This window comes from Stegodyphus dumicola, chromosome 7 (genome assembly GCF_044657685.1).
Source record: "Stegodyphus dumicola isolate Sdum_Otavi_A_Nest chromosome 7, ASM4465768v1".
In the NCBI taxonomy this organism is placed as follows: domain Eukaryota; kingdom Metazoa; phylum Arthropoda; class Arachnida; order Araneae; family Eresidae; genus Stegodyphus; species Stegodyphus dumicola.
In genome coordinates, this window is record NC_140774.1 from 77,962,749 (window position 1) to 77,979,364 (window position 16,616).

The 16,616-nt window shown below is 34.5% G+C and overlaps 1 protein-coding gene across 1 annotated transcript in view; it reads left to right on the plus strand.

Moving 5' to 3' along the window:
* LOC118197238 (uncharacterized) overlaps positions 1 to 16,616 on the plus strand; it is a 403,557-nt gene that overhangs the window by 21,665 nt on the left and 365,276 nt on the right. Inside the window, exon 2 of the mRNA XM_085820507.1 lies at positions 8,918 to 9,211. Within this exon, the coding sequence (XP_085676633.1) occupies positions 8,973 to 9,211 (239 nt within the window). The 5' untranslated portion in view covers positions 8,918 to 8,972. The remainder of the gene's footprint in view (positions 1 to 8,917; positions 9,212 to 16,616) is intronic.

The window sequence follows — 16,616 nt, forward strand, 5'->3', positions numbered from 1 at the left end:
TCAGTGTATATTCTTATTGCAAACTGGTATCAGTGTAGACTTTTAAGGGCATTACCCTTTAAAAATTTTGAATCAACGAGCTGGTTTCAAAAACGTGGTTTAGACCAATTTTCTTATCTATAGTTATTTAATCAAACTTTATTAATATATGTATGGACAGATGAATATATTGTATGAACAGTTCATAAGCTTTCCTATGTAACAAGCAGTAATAACTTTGGAACGTGAAATCAGCGGTAATAATTTTCCTGATTGTAATACATTTTGGATTTACAACAGTGTGCGAGTTTTTACTTTCTTCAGTTGAGAAAGAAATAAGAATTTTTATCATAACCATAATTTCATACTGATATAGAAAACTCACTTAAGATATTTTTAGATGAAAAAATTTAGGAAACTAGACATGGTTGACCATGGATCCGAAACCGGAACAATCTGAAATGTCCAATTTCGAAGTCTCCTGATGTTAACAACAATTAAATAATAACAGCATCACCGTGGTGAATGAAACAAGCAGCTCAACCATAATGAATACAGTCAAATATTTCCTGTTGATTACTGAAATTTGACTGCCAGTGATTGAATACTAAAGGCGTTCAGGTCATAGTTTAGTCTTCCTAAATCTGAAAAGAAATCTCTCATGAAAGTCACCAGATTACTGTTGCTACACGCAGGAGATTTCAACATTTGCTACATTTTCAAGCTTGAATAATAAATGCCTAAATAAAATCAATGATTACCAGTCAATTATTATTTGAAGAAATCTATCGAACAAAATGTTTTTAACTAAATTAAAGATCAAACACTAAAATGAAGGCAAGGCCAATGAAGTAAGTTTTAATTTGCATTTATTATAAGTAATTGATATTAATAAGAAACGATGATAAATGTGTTGCAGTTTGTTGAAATTAACATTTCTTCTTATATCAAATCAAAATTAATGTAATTCTTTCATGTTCATAGTCATAATATTGTTAATTTTCTTAAGAGTATTTTGTGAAAATTGTTATATCACTCAAATTAACTTTTATTTTTCATTCAGATTTCAGCTGATTTATTAGTTTACTATTTTTATTTAAATTTATAACTCTGTGTTAAAGTGTCTGTTTTCATGGAATTTTTGTTTTTGATCATAAATATATAATTTAATTTCTTGAAAATATGTTAAAATTGCATTTCGAATTTAGTTAATTTCTAATATTTTTACTATTAATTGGGCAATTTTTAAATAATATACGCACTTCTTAATAATTTAAAAATTACGCAAAGAAACCTAACTCAACATATACTCAAAATCAGTTTTTGAGTGTCAGAGTATTCCATCTTCCAGGCGAACACTTGCTCCGCCCCGTACAGCGGGTCATCCACTGGCTGGTGGTGGCGGTATTATGCTGTGGGGGACGTTCTCATGGATGGCTATGAGACCCTTAGTTGTGCTGAACAGACTATGAAAGCTGCAGAATATCTGAACATGACTACAGGATCAGTTGTATCCTTACATGGCGTCTGTCTTCCCAACTTGAAATGGAATCTTCCAGCAGGACAACGCTCCATGTCACAGGTTCGAATTGTGCGGAGGGGTTCGAGGAGCATAAGGATGAACTCCAATTAATGTCCTGGCCACGTAACTCGCCAAGATCTTGTGTCAGCTATGTCAAGGTGAGTTGCAGCTGTTTTGTAGCCCAAAGGTAGCGCAACGAGTTTTTGAGTAGGTGGTCATAATGTTTTGGTTCTTCAACGAATGAAGATTTACATTCAAACTAAAAACAATACAGTAATTCGAAAAAGGGATGGTAGCGACTTTTCTTTAGATAGAATAAAGAAGGTTTAATGAACAAAATTGTGGAGAAATTGCCGATGAAGATGCAAATATTATTTTTAAAAAAAACTGTCGGCTTATCAGAGTTTTTTCAGAAGCATAATAATTCAAAACTCCCTCTCAGCAAATGTGAAAAGATAAGGAAAAGATAAGGATCTTAAATCGTTCAGTTACGCAATTCATTTGATGAGATTTTTATTATCAGATATGTCTTGTTTATCTATAATAAAGTTACTATTACACATAGATCCTGCCTTTAGGTGAAATTTGAGGTGCATCATGAGCGGAGAAGACCGTCCTTTTCCTACAGTTTTCTATATCGCATTTTCTTCTTTCAATACAGACATTCTCTTCTAAACCAGCATCGCAACTTTAAAATTATTTGCTTTTATCCTTATTTTGTCGATTAATACACGACGCTTGGTTTGGAATTGTGTAAAATTATTGTATACCCAAGGCCGGATATTGTAAATAGTAATCTTATTTAAGCCCGAGAGTGTCTAATGATTGTATTTATATGTTTGATATTTGTTTGCATTTTTGATTGTGGTATTTGAAAATTTGATTCATTTTTGTTTTGGTGTTTAAGTACGTGTAATATTTCTTTTGCTAATTTTGTTATTACTAACAACCTTTTATTATTTTAATTATTTTATGTTTCTCTCTTTGCTGCTTTTGTGATTGTATTGAAAATATTTCGGCTTTGCAAACTATTGTTGTACCTATAATTTTGAGTTTATTTAGTTTCTTCATATTCATTCTTGTGTTACTCGGCCCATGTTTTGGTCTCTCAGGGACTTTAAAGATTTTAAGATTTAATAACTCCTGGCTGAAGCGGGGACGCAGCCGGGCCTCTGGCTGCCGTCGTTTGTGGCTCGAAGGAGGAAACCTTGATAACAACAATCAAGAGGCAGCAATGCCAGGTGGGTTGGTTCCTCTCCGAATTCTTACCCAGGGCCGAATTTACGTATAAGTTACACAAGCAATAGCTTAGGGCCTCCACTTTCTTTAGGCCCACCCAAAATTAAAATATAGTATAAATAGTATTAAAATATATTATAACAGACTTATAAAGGGCCCCATATCTCAAATAGCTTAGGGCCTTATCAAATCTGGCTTTGATTATACCCATTTAAAAATAAAATTATCGATTTGTTTAATCGATAATAATTTCTGTTGAAAGTAATATTTAAAAAATAAAACTACTCTTTGTTACAGTGCCAACCGCACTTAAGGGATCGTGTTTTGGCCCTGCCTAATATGTAATATGAATATCTTGCAGTATATATTTAAAAGATATAAGGATTTTAAGTTTTACTAACGTTTATTTTATTTTAAACTTTGCTATCCTTTTTTATTTTCCATTTTCGGCCAGAATAAGCGCGAGTAGGATTTTTATGCTAATAAGTTGCAAACTGTGAAAGGTATTTAAAAAGTGGCTTCTATCTGAGAGAGAGTCTTCCTGCTGCCCTGCTACGCGCATGCTTTTCAGTCAGTTCGTGTCTGCCTATACTAGACATATTGTAGTATTTGCAATTAGCTCACTACATACGTAGTGTCAAAAGGCCAATCTTCATGTTAATAACCTCTGTAAAGCATTTAAGTTTAATTCTTGTTAAGTTAATTGTTAAGTGAATATTTCTTATTTTTTACGTTTTAGACCAAAAGTGTTGGTCTCTGTATCTCGAAATGCGGGAGTGGCTGTATGCTGCGTGAAATAAAGGGTCAAGTTAACCCTTCTTAACTTGTTTGTCTATTTATCGTACCACACGAACATAGCTCGAGTAAGCTCCCTGTTTCCACTCAGGATTCCAGTAATGTTTTTCTAATCATTTAGAAGGAACAGTAGTCCTGACAAAGTTTTAGAATGAAGGTACCCAAAGAGAATACTAAAACTGCAAACGAATATTAAACATTAAATAATTTACATTTACATGTAGTGAAACAAACTTCATATTTCTCTCATTCTTTCTATATTTTATATTCCTTTTGTATTCGTTTTAAATTTATTAAGGCTTTTAGCTATAATTTATAATAGTTGTTTTCAAAATTTATGGCAGTGCGACCTCGTGTAAAAGGCAAAGGACCCCCAAAAAGAATTTTGCGGTACCAATCAGAGCGCTCACACTTAGTTGTATACCATCAGTTCAGACTTTTAAGGATGTTTATCCACCTTGCGACCCTACTATAAATTTTCCCGACCGCAGATGGGGTTGCGATCCATAGTTCGAATATCACTGATTTATACAGTTCTTTCTTCTCATACAAATATCTTGACAATAAAGGAATTTACATGCATTAAATAATAACAGATTTATGATAGTGTACTAAAGAATTTAGATTTATCAGGAGGTAAAGTATTTTCTTTTGGTCGAGTAGACAAGGAACCTAGTTCGGCTCAGGTTTGTATCCTGGGCTGCCTAGATGGATATTTTCACCGTTTTCCGATTGTATAACATGAGCACAAACCAATTTCTTTAGAAAATTCTTTCCAAAAGTATTTCTTTCTTTAAGGTAGATAATCCTCGAATGCTTTGCTATAATCGCTTTAAAAAATAAATAAGTCCTGCCCCCGCAACAAAAATTAATTTTGGTTTGGTTTATTTGAACATGACAAAATACTCTAGAACTATCAACCTAAGGGAAGGGATACCTTCATGGACGATTTCATTGGGGAACCCGGGCCCGGGTCCATGTTACATATTCGGAAAATCACGAGAGCGCTTATGCAAGCCAGTCCATTTGCCAGAATTCGAGCCGAAGTTTAACTACTAGTGTTCAGCGACTTGTTCAGCTCAGCCACAGGTGGGCTCTTCAAAAACAAAGACTCTCACCTTTAAATTACTCTAAACGTGTATCGAACTCGGCTTTCCAGAAATTCGAGACGTCTCACCAAACTTCTGTCTTTAAATCATTAATTAGTATTATTATTTAAAAATACTTTTATTTTCGGTAAAAAATGTGGCAGTTTTCTTTTTTTACAGAAAACTAGGAAGATTCGCTGAAACGCACAGAAAATAAGTAATAATAATAATAATAATAATAATAAACTTGAAAGAATTGACAACAAACGGATGAACTCAAATACTTTCACTTAAACTATGTCTAAACAAATAACTAGTGTACACAAAAATGAAAGACTGACATACTTGAAACTTTGTTACTAGAATAGTTCTTGCAAAAGCGCTAAGAGCTGCTTTCTCTCAGATTCTCTCAGACAGATAAACTGAGAAGGTCTAGTACATTTCTTTGACTGAACCTGCCTCCATCCTTTCTCTTTGTCATGTGGGAGTGTGAAGAAAAGTAGTTTGAAGTCACGGCATTGCAAAATCTGATTTTGCTCTGTTTAAACAAAAGTTTCAGTTTTTTAAGAAGCTTTAAAATGGTTCTGAGAATATTTACGATTATTTTTACAGTTCATTCGTAATAATATGAAGCGTAATCTAGATTATGTGAATTATGACAAACAGCTAATGCTCATCTTCTTTTATTATTCTCCTTCCTTTCTACAGTTGCTCAAATTCGCTAAGGGAGAATCGAATAATCTCTTTGTCAAGGTAGAAATTTGGTAATACCAATCCCATGGTGCTGAACTAAGATTAATCGCAACGTTTTAGGTTGCACAGTTCTTTTCCTCTTTTCGCTTGTACATTTAAGCTTCATGGAGAAAAAGTGCGCAGGAATCTTTAAGAGAATTCTATAAATTCATTCAAATCCATTTTGCTGACAAACAACCGAACAGTAAAATCTGGGAATGCCCGGTAACCGACTCGGGTTAAAATAGAGCCGAATGGGCTTGCTGCGTAGAAGGCATCGTGGTTTTCTCCCTATGTAGCATAATATCAGCCAACTTGCGCGAAGTCCTTTACGAAAGCACACTTCTTCTCACAGTCCTGGGGTGCAGTATCACCATCTACTTTGATCTCACCATTTCGTTAAAGCAATAATTTCTATTCATTTTATATTTGTAGCTGTAGCATAACGACAACAGCACTGTAAACGTTTCAACTTTTAATATATTATTACTTACGGAAAAAGAGGCAAAAATGTTCATGTTGCTTTTTTTTTTTAAACAGCTCAGCAGAGTAGTTGCCTCACAATGTTGTCTGAAGTTATTATCATGTCCAGGCAAAAGAAGTATCTGGCGCACTTCAACATGATATTGACACCAGGAAAACACCTTATGTAAATTAATATTTTCCTCTTTTGAGCGTCCACTGACAACTAATGAAACCCACCCCTTAATCGGGTGATGTGCGCTCAGTCTACATATTAAAGTTTTGACGCCCAAGCGCCGTTGTGCGGGGCACAATCTGAAAACTCTCACACTACGGACCTGAGTGTTGCCTCACTTACCTTATTTATATTTTTCTTATCCAAATTGGCTGCTTTCTGGTTTATGCAATAGTCCGAGGTAGAATAGGTCTAAATTACCTGGAATAATTAATGTTAAATAATGTGTGAAAAATACTGCCACTTACCTTTTTTAGTAAATAGTTATTTTTAGATAATAGGATTCTTATGTTTCGTATCTTAAATCAGAAGTTATTCGAATACTTCTAGAGAGGAAGTTCAGAGTGAGGTAAGATAAAGCATCGCTTGAGACTCCGAAGATTGTTTTTTGGCGCTTGGAAATGAATTCTCACACATTTTATGGGGGAAACAAAATTACGATTCAGTTTGTTATTTACTCTATGGATCTTTTTATCTTTTAGAGAAAAATAACCACCATTATAATTTTAAAGCGGACTGAGTAAAATAATATTTATTATACATACACGAATATATGATACACAAAGATTACGTTTTAAATTTCTTTTCTGTTTCGTCTTCAGCTCAAAATTATGTCAATTTAGTCTCTGCCATTCTCCCTTTCCTTACGAAAGGAATATCTCCCATTTCTTGCTCTTCTTAAGCCACTTGTTAGGGCAGCGTCAAAGCGTCACAAGTGTTTAAGTCACTTGTTGTGGCAGCGTCATTGTCTTAAATAGTCGTCTAATCCAGCGTTTCTCAACCTTTCAGTATTTGCGACGCCATTTTCAATCATAATTTTCATCGCACCCCCTCTCATATAACAATAATGTATCTTGATTATTTTCTGCATTACTAAAGCTGCATTACGACCTTAATTACAAGGCTTTAAAATTACCAAGAATAAGCAAATTTGTTAACATTTGACAACACTGATCCGCTACATTGACAAAACCAGAATCGATGTCTATGTCAAAAAATCTTGGTCTATGTGTTGTTCTTCGTCTTACTTCCACTATACCGGACATTCTCGCAGCTTAGTGAGAGCCAATTTGTCTCAAACATTGTAGAGCGTCTGCTCGACCGTGATGAAAACGTGTACAAATGCTGCACCTCATTCAGTTCCAGCCACTGTCAGTCAAGCTGGTCATTCTGTCATTACTAAATTAATCGTGAAGGTGTATAAGGTGTATATTGTAATTTGTGTATTAACCACTCCCCCATCCTTCCAGACTCAGATATCTGCTTCTTTTATTTCCTTCTAAAGCTAAACTTTTTGCATTAGAAATTGCCTACTTGTCTGCTTACCCAAATAAAAATTTCTTTTGTGCTCTCATCGGAAAATTAACCAAGACGATCATTTAAAAGCATATTTTTAAATGAGAAGTAGTTCCACTCCAATACCAGCTGAAGGGAAACTAGAAGTGCATTCCTATTTCTTGTCTTTGTTAAGTGAACTTAATCTTTGTGTGACCTTGATACAATCCCGCTGTAGAGAGATCGTCACTAATTTAGCCATGAATTATCTCCTTTCACTTTCGCTAAATTCTGGAGGTGATGGAAAACACGGTGAAGAGTGTTTGTTCGGGGTAACGATCCAGGCTCCATTTAACCCCGAATAGTGTGTGACGTTGCTATTGTCTGATTACAGTTTTCAAATTGACGAGTCTCATTCGGAGAAATTGGTGAAGTGATTAATTGCTATTCACGTTATTAAATATTCACGGCAGTAGGCTTAAACAGATTTGTGAATAATTTTTCAAGCGAGCGTAAGCAAACATTATACGATAATGGAGCATTAACAAGCGCACAGACGAGAGCGGTTCCGAAAATAAAATGAAGAAAATAATTATCACAAATGCTTAAATTTTAGGTTTACTAGTACTGAAGTAAATTAAGAAAAAAGACTCCTGCGTATTATTTGCTCAACCGTTTTAGCAGCGGACAGCATGGAACCTAATAAATTTAAACGACATTTGGAACTTCTCAAAGGAAACTGGTACGTATTTACCTACACATAAGCATGAACATAAAAAAGAATGCAATGAGCCTTTTAGCAATCGAAAAATGAACCCCAGATGAAAGAAACTATCAGTGTTCTGAGGCTGTAATAGTTTGGTCCCGTTTAGGCCATTTTTGCCAGTCTCAAACTTCGTATTTTGATTTAGATATCATCTGGTACAAGACTGGCACAGAGCCTCATCGCTGTAGTTAGTTGCAACGAGGTACCTGAGCAATTTCTGTCGATAAATGTAGTTTTAATTTCATTGCGACATCGTTCTCCAACATTTCAGATTTTCTTGTTGGAGGTTTCTAGAAGACCTTGGGTGAAAACATTGCATATGGCAAAACACGAAAAACATTACTCAACTGATATTGTTTTTCCAATTGGTTTTGCAGCATAATTGTGTTGAAATTCACTATTGGTTAGATATGCAACGTTATACAAAAGATTCCGTGGAGTTTGATAATGATAAAATAAAATTTTTTTTATAACTCTTAACAATATTTTCAACTTTATGTGCCTTTGTTTTTCTGTTTTATTAATTCTCAAATTACTTTAAGGTCCATTCAATATAATGCAAGTCCAGTTCCAACTAATATACTCTGATCTGTAAAAGATGTTTGTAAAGGAAGCAAACTAAACTAATCCAAATCCCTTAACATTGTAATATAATTATACAAAAGAATCTTCATTCTTATGAAATAAGAAAGTACAGTTTATTAAGAAAGAGTGAATCAGAATTGGCGAATGATTAAACTTTTCTAATCCATCAGAACCAGATGTGGGCTTAATTCCTCGAAGATCAAATATATGACAATGATTGTTGTTTTCCTCTCTTACAGCCACCTGAATGGTTTCTCTAAGTAGAAAATTAAACACAGAAGATTGGAATCCTTCATGGTGCGGTCCAAGAGCGAAATATCGAAGAAGAGCGGGAGCTCGTCGAGGAATGTTGTCTCTCGCATCCCCAAACTCACATTCGACCCCTCGAGATGCTACGACTCTGACCGTAACCATGGAAATCGAAATAGCAGTCAACTCCGAACGAATACCTCCGATGATAAACGCTACGGGTATCGGCGGATTCCTACGCCCATGCCTCAGATGGTACCGCCACCTACCGGCCACTTGGAAAGGTATGGCTGTGTTTCTTATTGCTTCTTTTTTATGCTTCTTGTCCTAAAATTGCGACTGAGGTTGCGCACATAGAGATAAGGATTAGCTTCTTTTTCAGAATTTTAATGCTTACAACTGTTTTGATTCACCTAAAAAGCTTTAAAATTTAATTCAATTTTCAGTTTTTAGTAAATGAATCCAAAATGATGGATGGGACATCTGAAACTATTTTTGCTTCTGATTGTCAAATAATAAAAAAAATTAAAAACTTACATTTAAATATCGTGTAAGTGTATTGAAATCAACAAAAATATTTTCTCTCTTTTATTTATTAAATATACTGCTAATTTACATATTAACAAATATATAAATAATATGTACTTAATAAATGCAAAAAACTTTTAAATTTATGCATCCCTATGTAGCGTACTGAAGGGGGGAATTCAGTACATAAATAATAATAACGACGATGATGATGGAAAGCTTGGGGGAGTGAATTACATTCTGCTACATGGTGAGAAAGGGATGGAAAAATATAGATTGAGAACCACTGATGTAGCCGGCAAAAAATAAAAATAATCGTTGACTGTAGACGAGCACCATTTTAGAGTGGCTGTTCCACTTAAAAGGTACTTAGTGATCGTCCTTTAACAATTACGAATACTATTGAATAAGTTCCTGTAATTTTTGGATCCTGTAAAGCAATTTTCAAAAGTCATTTGAGATTATCGATTTGTTCTAAAAGGTGCGAATTTTTTCTGAAAACAATAACGCATTTAAATGGTGCATGAGTTGCATTTTCTAGGTGAATTCTTCTTAAAATGTATTATTACCGATGATGAAATATTTGGATACGCTTTTGATATAGAAATAGCTCAACATTAAAATTAGTGACCCTTCACTGTCGAAACAAGACCATGAAGACCTTATTAAAGTTGATCAGAAATCAAGGTAATGTTGATTCGTTTCTTCGACTCGTATGGTATTTTGCATCATGAGATCCTGCAAACTGATTAAGCTCTTAACAAAGAATATTATTCAGCATTCTACCGAGTTTGCTTGAATCTAGAATAGTGACGAGATAACTCATTATATTTTGAACCACGATAATGCACTTGCACGCATGCTCTTCCTGTTCAACAAATACTGCTCTGTAAAGGCGCCGGATTTACCTAACATTGCACACTATGACTTTTAAGTTATTAATTACGTCATGGTTACTATATTATTTATGCAATAAAAGAAAATTCTCGTAGAGATTTCGATTTTAAAACATTTTTCGAAGATTTGAAAAGTACCTTAACGTTCGAAGAGTATTAAATTTGAACGCAGGATTGCATTGATTTCGAAGAGTATCAATTCTGAAAAGTGTAAAATAAATATTGACCAATAAATTAAAACCTTGTGTTTTATGCAATTATTTCCAATACTTTTTGATCACAACAGTACATTATTTTAAGTTTCGGATAAATTTTAGGTATTGCTATCTATTCGCATGAGCTTTTTATTTTTACACGGATAGAACTCGTTTTAACATTTATGTATCTAAACTTCGGGCATTAGTTTCAGTACCATCAAAATAAGCAGAGAATTTAAGAACTAGAACTTTTGTGTTCATACTATACAAGTGCTTATTGTATTTGTAAGCAGATGCTTATAAATGCTTAGTTACGGTGCCTATTTTTCTTTTTTGTGCATTTCGTTTAGTTACATTTTAAAAATAGTTTTCCTGTCTCTTCTAATTACCTCTGTTGTATAAACAAAACATTTGAGGAGACATCGCGTGCGCTGATATTATCGGGAAAATTCATTGAACTAATAAATCCGTCGCCGCCACTCGAAGACTTATGAATGGATGAAATCTAAAATTGTCGGAAGCATTTATCTACACAACATCAACAAGTGCCGCCATATTTACTAGAGTCAAGATAAGATTTAAGTGTTTCTTCAAAGAAATCTTAGCGATCCTTTTATCGGTTGACATTATCAGCATCAGAACCCTCAACGGTTGTAACGATGGCTTTGAAGAGAAGTTGAATACGTTTATTTTTTTTTATCCTCTTGAAACAATGCGATCCCAATACATGTACTATATAAATTTTATGCAGTGGCTTAGAAATTTAGAAGTAATTTTATAAACGTCAAATAAAATAATTCAGGATTGATAAAAATTATTGTGAAAAAACAAATAAATACATGTATTTGGATTTGATAGAATTTTCTTCTTCCTCCTCACTCCTTCAAAATTTTGTTTATGGTTTACTGGTCTCTTAAAATTATGAAGACGAGCAATTTTACTTTCTTGGTCAACCAGCAGCGAAACACTGATAATGGCCCAATCTACGAACTGCGCGATTGCCTACGAGCCTACGACTGAACAAGCTGACTACATGAAATTTTTGTAATTTTTATCATGTACATGTTTTTATAATTTTTATAATTTTTATCATGTATGTCTTTAAAAAATTCCCTGCACCACAAAGGTGTATATTTCAGAAGCAAGAAGTATCCTTTACCACAGTCATAAAAATTTTAAGAGATCTCCAGAGATTCTCCACCGGTGGTATGCAAGAAAAAAAGTAGATGATACGCAAAGAAGCAAAGTATTTTTAACTATTAAATTCAAAATTTAAAACCCCAACATCCTGATTGAGTTTTTTTCTCTAACACTCGTAAATTTATGCGATCTGAGCTTTGTTCAAGAGGGGTGGTGATAGTAGTACTTTCTAGTGGTGGTACTAAAGGTTTTCAATTTTTGTTTAGATGGTACGCGTTACTCAAAAGGTTGAGAACCGCTGACCTAGATCATAAACAATGCATTATATTCTTAAATATTTTATTGATGTTTCTTTTATTTAAATGCATATATAGTATAGCTGAAATTAATTATTGTTATATAATATAGGATCAAGTACTCACATTAAAATTCAAAATACGTTTATTAATAACTGGATGAAATTTTATTTTTTCCCTGGGAGGAACTGGAGCATATTTCTTGATTTTATGCAACTATAATAACTGAAACGTATCTCTTGATTTTGATAAAAGGAAACATTTCGGGAATTTATTTCTCTTAAATTAATTCTTTCGACCCTAAGAAGCCTTTATTTGTTAAATTAAGTTATTTTTTCTATAAATATATATATGAGCTGGAAGAAAATCAATTTCCGTGGTGATGTATGTTCGTAGGCGTATGTACAAGTAAGAAACGAAATCTTGGAGAAGAATGTATATATAAAATGTAACGCAAAATTTGAGGGCGGGAACGACTTTAGATTGATAGATTTTAATTTTGAATCTACGCCAATGTAAAGTGCCCCCTCTTTATTTTACATAATTACTGCTTCTTGAATAGTAGCTTCAAATTCTCTTCAATGGTTTCAGTATGCCAAGATTTACAAGATTAAAATCACGTACTATGATAAATCCCTTACATCTTACGCAACTATTAAAAGTGCTATGAAAAATGCCCATACAGCTCTTGTAGTTTATTTTTTCTCCAGAAGCGTAAAATTACGCTATTTTTTTCTGAAAGGATTAAGCAGCTTTCCATTTCTGACACGTTCTCCGTCTTCAACGAAATGCTAACCTTTCGTGGTTGTTACTGAACAGCGCTTTTATCAATCGTATAGTATGTTTGCTATTCGAAGTCAAACACCATATAGTTATGCTGTTATATTAATGCAAATCTACTCATTGGGAGAATATGTTTAGGAAGAGTGTACAAATGCAGATTCTGGTTTAAATGCACAAAGACACTTCTTATTTCGCTAAAAATATAAAATTTACGATATTTCGCGCATTTCCTCTTTTTTTTTTTTTTTTTTTTTTACTAATTTTATTGTTTGAAAATCAAGAGGGGAAAATTATACGAGTAATTTAATTTCTGAAGGACGCAGTTACAGGAAGAACGTAACAAATAGAAAGTAATTATGGGTAAACTACGGGTAACTATTGTTTCTTTAAAAGAAATCTGCCTTCCAATAAGAGTAAATAGTAATATTAACATTGTTGCGATGTAATGTGAAGGAACTAGATGCCCGTCCTCGTTTTAAACACATACTTATATTAAATAATTGCACAATACAAGTATAAACAAGAAAATGACATATAAAACGTATAAACACGAGAACAGAACAAAAATAGTGAAAAGTAGACAGCATTACAGCTGCCTTGCGAATGCGTTCGTCTAAGTCTGACTGTTACTCTGAATTCAATGTTCTTTGGCATAGTTCCAAAAGCGAAAGAGTCAGGTTGAGTTGTTCTGTTCCGGCGCACCGGAACATACTCCCACCCTATCAGGCATTAGTCCTGATATATGGGCAAAGGAGCTAATTTATGAATGTTTCTTTTAAAAATAGAGCTTTTAGTTTTAACCGTGGCCACACGAACCAGTCCGTCAGCACCATGATGAAGTTCGACCACTTGTCCTAATGGCCAAGAACCTGGAAGGTGACCATCATCTAGTAACAGGACGATGTCTCCAATTTTGATATTCGTCTGAGTGTCCTTCTATTTCTTTCTGGTTTGAAGAAAAGATAGATATTCTTTGGTCCATGATTTGCAGAAGTCCTTCCGCATCTTTTGAAGGAGATCCCACCTATTCCGTATATTAGCAGGACTAGTAAGAGGTAGTTCAGGAGGGTATAGGATCACGTCTCCTGTAAGAAAATGTGAAGGAGTGAGAATATTAATGCAATCAATGTCAGTATTGTTTACACTACATAACGGACGAGAATTTAAAATGGCTTCTATCTGAGCCAATAGAGTTGTCAATTCTTCGAAAGTAAGTAGAGTTTCACCGATTACTCTTTTACAGTGATATTTGCTTGATTTAATTGCGGCCTTCTAAATTCCTCTGAAATGAGGAGATGCTGGAGGTATAAAGTGCCATTCTATTGATGCTTGAGTTAAATGATGAGCAACGGCTTCGTTCTTAGGAAGTGAAGCCCACAATCGTTGTATTTCGCTGAGCTTTCGATTAGCCCCAACGAAGTGTGTTGCATTGTCGCTGTAAATGTGACTTGGAGCTCCTCGTCTAGCACCGAAGCGACGCAAAGCAGCTAAAAATGCATCAGCGGTTAAATCGCTCACTGCCTCGATGCCTTAGTAGCGAGACAAATAAATAGAACAATGTAACCCTTGGTTGATTTTGCTCCACGACCCTTATTGAATTTGATTGAAATAGGACCGGCATAGTCCACTTCGCAGTTGAAGAAAGGCCTCTCGAGTGTTACACGATGCTTAGGTAGATTACCCATAAGCTGAGATGCGGTGGATGCTTTAAATTTGAAGCATTTGATGCATTTGTGAACGCATTTATTAATGAGCTTTTTTCCGCCTATGATCCAATATGATTGTTTGATAATGTGGGACAGTAATTAAGCACCAGCATGTAAATAAGTCACATGCTTTTCTTTTACGATGAGCTCACTTATCTTGTGTTTAGCTGGTAGAATCAATGGGTGCTTTTGATTGAAAGACAATTCTGAATTTTGTAAACGCCCTCCCACCCGTAAAAGACTGTTTTCATCTATAAACGGATGGAGGGAGTGTAGCTGACTTTTCTTAGGCAACGATCTTTGATTTTTAATGCATTTTAGGTCTTCATTAAAGTAATCTTTCTGAACCCACCGAATTATGATTATTTCTGCATTTTTAGTTTCCGTGTAAGTGAGTGAAGAAAAGGAATCAGTTATAAGTGTTTGACATTTTGTTATTGGTTTTGCACTTATTGATGAATCTTAAACAATATGCTAAATTGCGTATAATCTTAGAAAATGATGAATATTTTTCAACTAAATCACTATATAATTCATTTGATGTAGCACTATGAAATGAAAATATAGGATCAAATCTTTGTTCAGCTTTAATTAGATCCTTGATTTCTTTGAAAGCGGATTCCTCTTTCGGCCAGTGAGACGAATCCAAAAAAAGCCAACTTGAGCCATTCCACCACAAGTTGCAATTAGGAAGACATTTGGAATCAATACCACGCGAAGCGATATCTGCTGGATTCTCTTTGGAAGGGACATGCCTCCCGTATTTTGTTGGAAGTACTTCGATTATTTGAGACGTCTGGTTTGCAACGGGGATACGGGGATGTGCCGAAAGCCAGGAAAGTACGACTTTGGAGTCAGTCCAAGCGCAAACATCAAACTTATATTTTTTGAGAGTGTTCATGACTGCATGATATAACTTTGAAAGCAAATGAGCACTGCATAGTTCCAATTTAGGAGCAGATACTTGTTTGATAGGTGCGACTTTAGTTTTAGAAACTAAGAGAGAAATCTTTATTTCATTTCCGTGTATTTGCTTGCAATATATTGCAGCAGCGTAAGTAAGTGTTGAAGCGTCGCAAAAGCCGTGCAATTCAAATGTGTCTGAGGAAATAAGCGTGACAGCTCTAGGAACGGTAAAATGTTCAACTGCATTGAAAGATTTCTGAAATTTAAAAAAATCTTCAGCAAGACTTTGTGGAATAGGAGAATTCCTGTCCCCTTTTGTAAGCCAGAGCTTTTGATAAAAAATTTTCAATACAACAGTACATGTTAAATTAATCCCAATGAATCGAAAATACGTGCCGATTGGGACAAAATGTGTCTTTTTGTCAGCGGTGAGGTGAGTGCAAGTGCGGGGTTGAAAATGAATGTGTCTGTTGAAGAGTTCCAAAATAATCCTAAGACTTTCGTGCTTTCCTTATCATTAGGAATTATTTCTAAATTAGTGTCCGTTGAACAATGCTCTTGAAATTCTGCAAGAAATGCATTTGAATTAGAATTCCACTTTCGTAGATGGAAACCGTGCGTTTCTAAAATATTGGTAATTTCCTTACAAAGCAATATTGCATCACTATCGGTACTTGAACCCGATAGTAAATCATCCATGTATACATCGTGTAGTAAAGTATGAGAAACAGCAATGTTTTTCAAATGCGAAAAATCTTTCTCATTTATTTTTTGGCTTGGAAGCGCAGCAGTTAGTTTATCTAATACAAATGCCTTAATTGGCATTCTGACTGATGTATCGTGAATTGACATCAACTCAATTTCAACGCAACCTTTTGTAACTGCGACTTCTGAGTCAGCTAAACCCTTGACAGGAAAACGCGCATTTGTTCTTTTAAATCCCAATAAATTAATACAAGATTCAGGTAATAATGTTGATTCGGAACCACTATCACAGAGTATTCTAATATTACGTTTTTGACCCATCGAATCAATTACATTTACATACGCAGTGAGCAATAAGCCAAAAGTCGTTTGAACGCTATTACTTTGAATTACATTTCCGTTTTTGTTTCCATTCGTAGACGCAATGTCTGGTATTTTATTCGCGGTTGGATTCTTTCTTTGCTGTTCTGACTGAAAATTGCTCTCAGAAAGAGACGCAGATGTGGAATAACTTTTTAACTGATTTTCACAC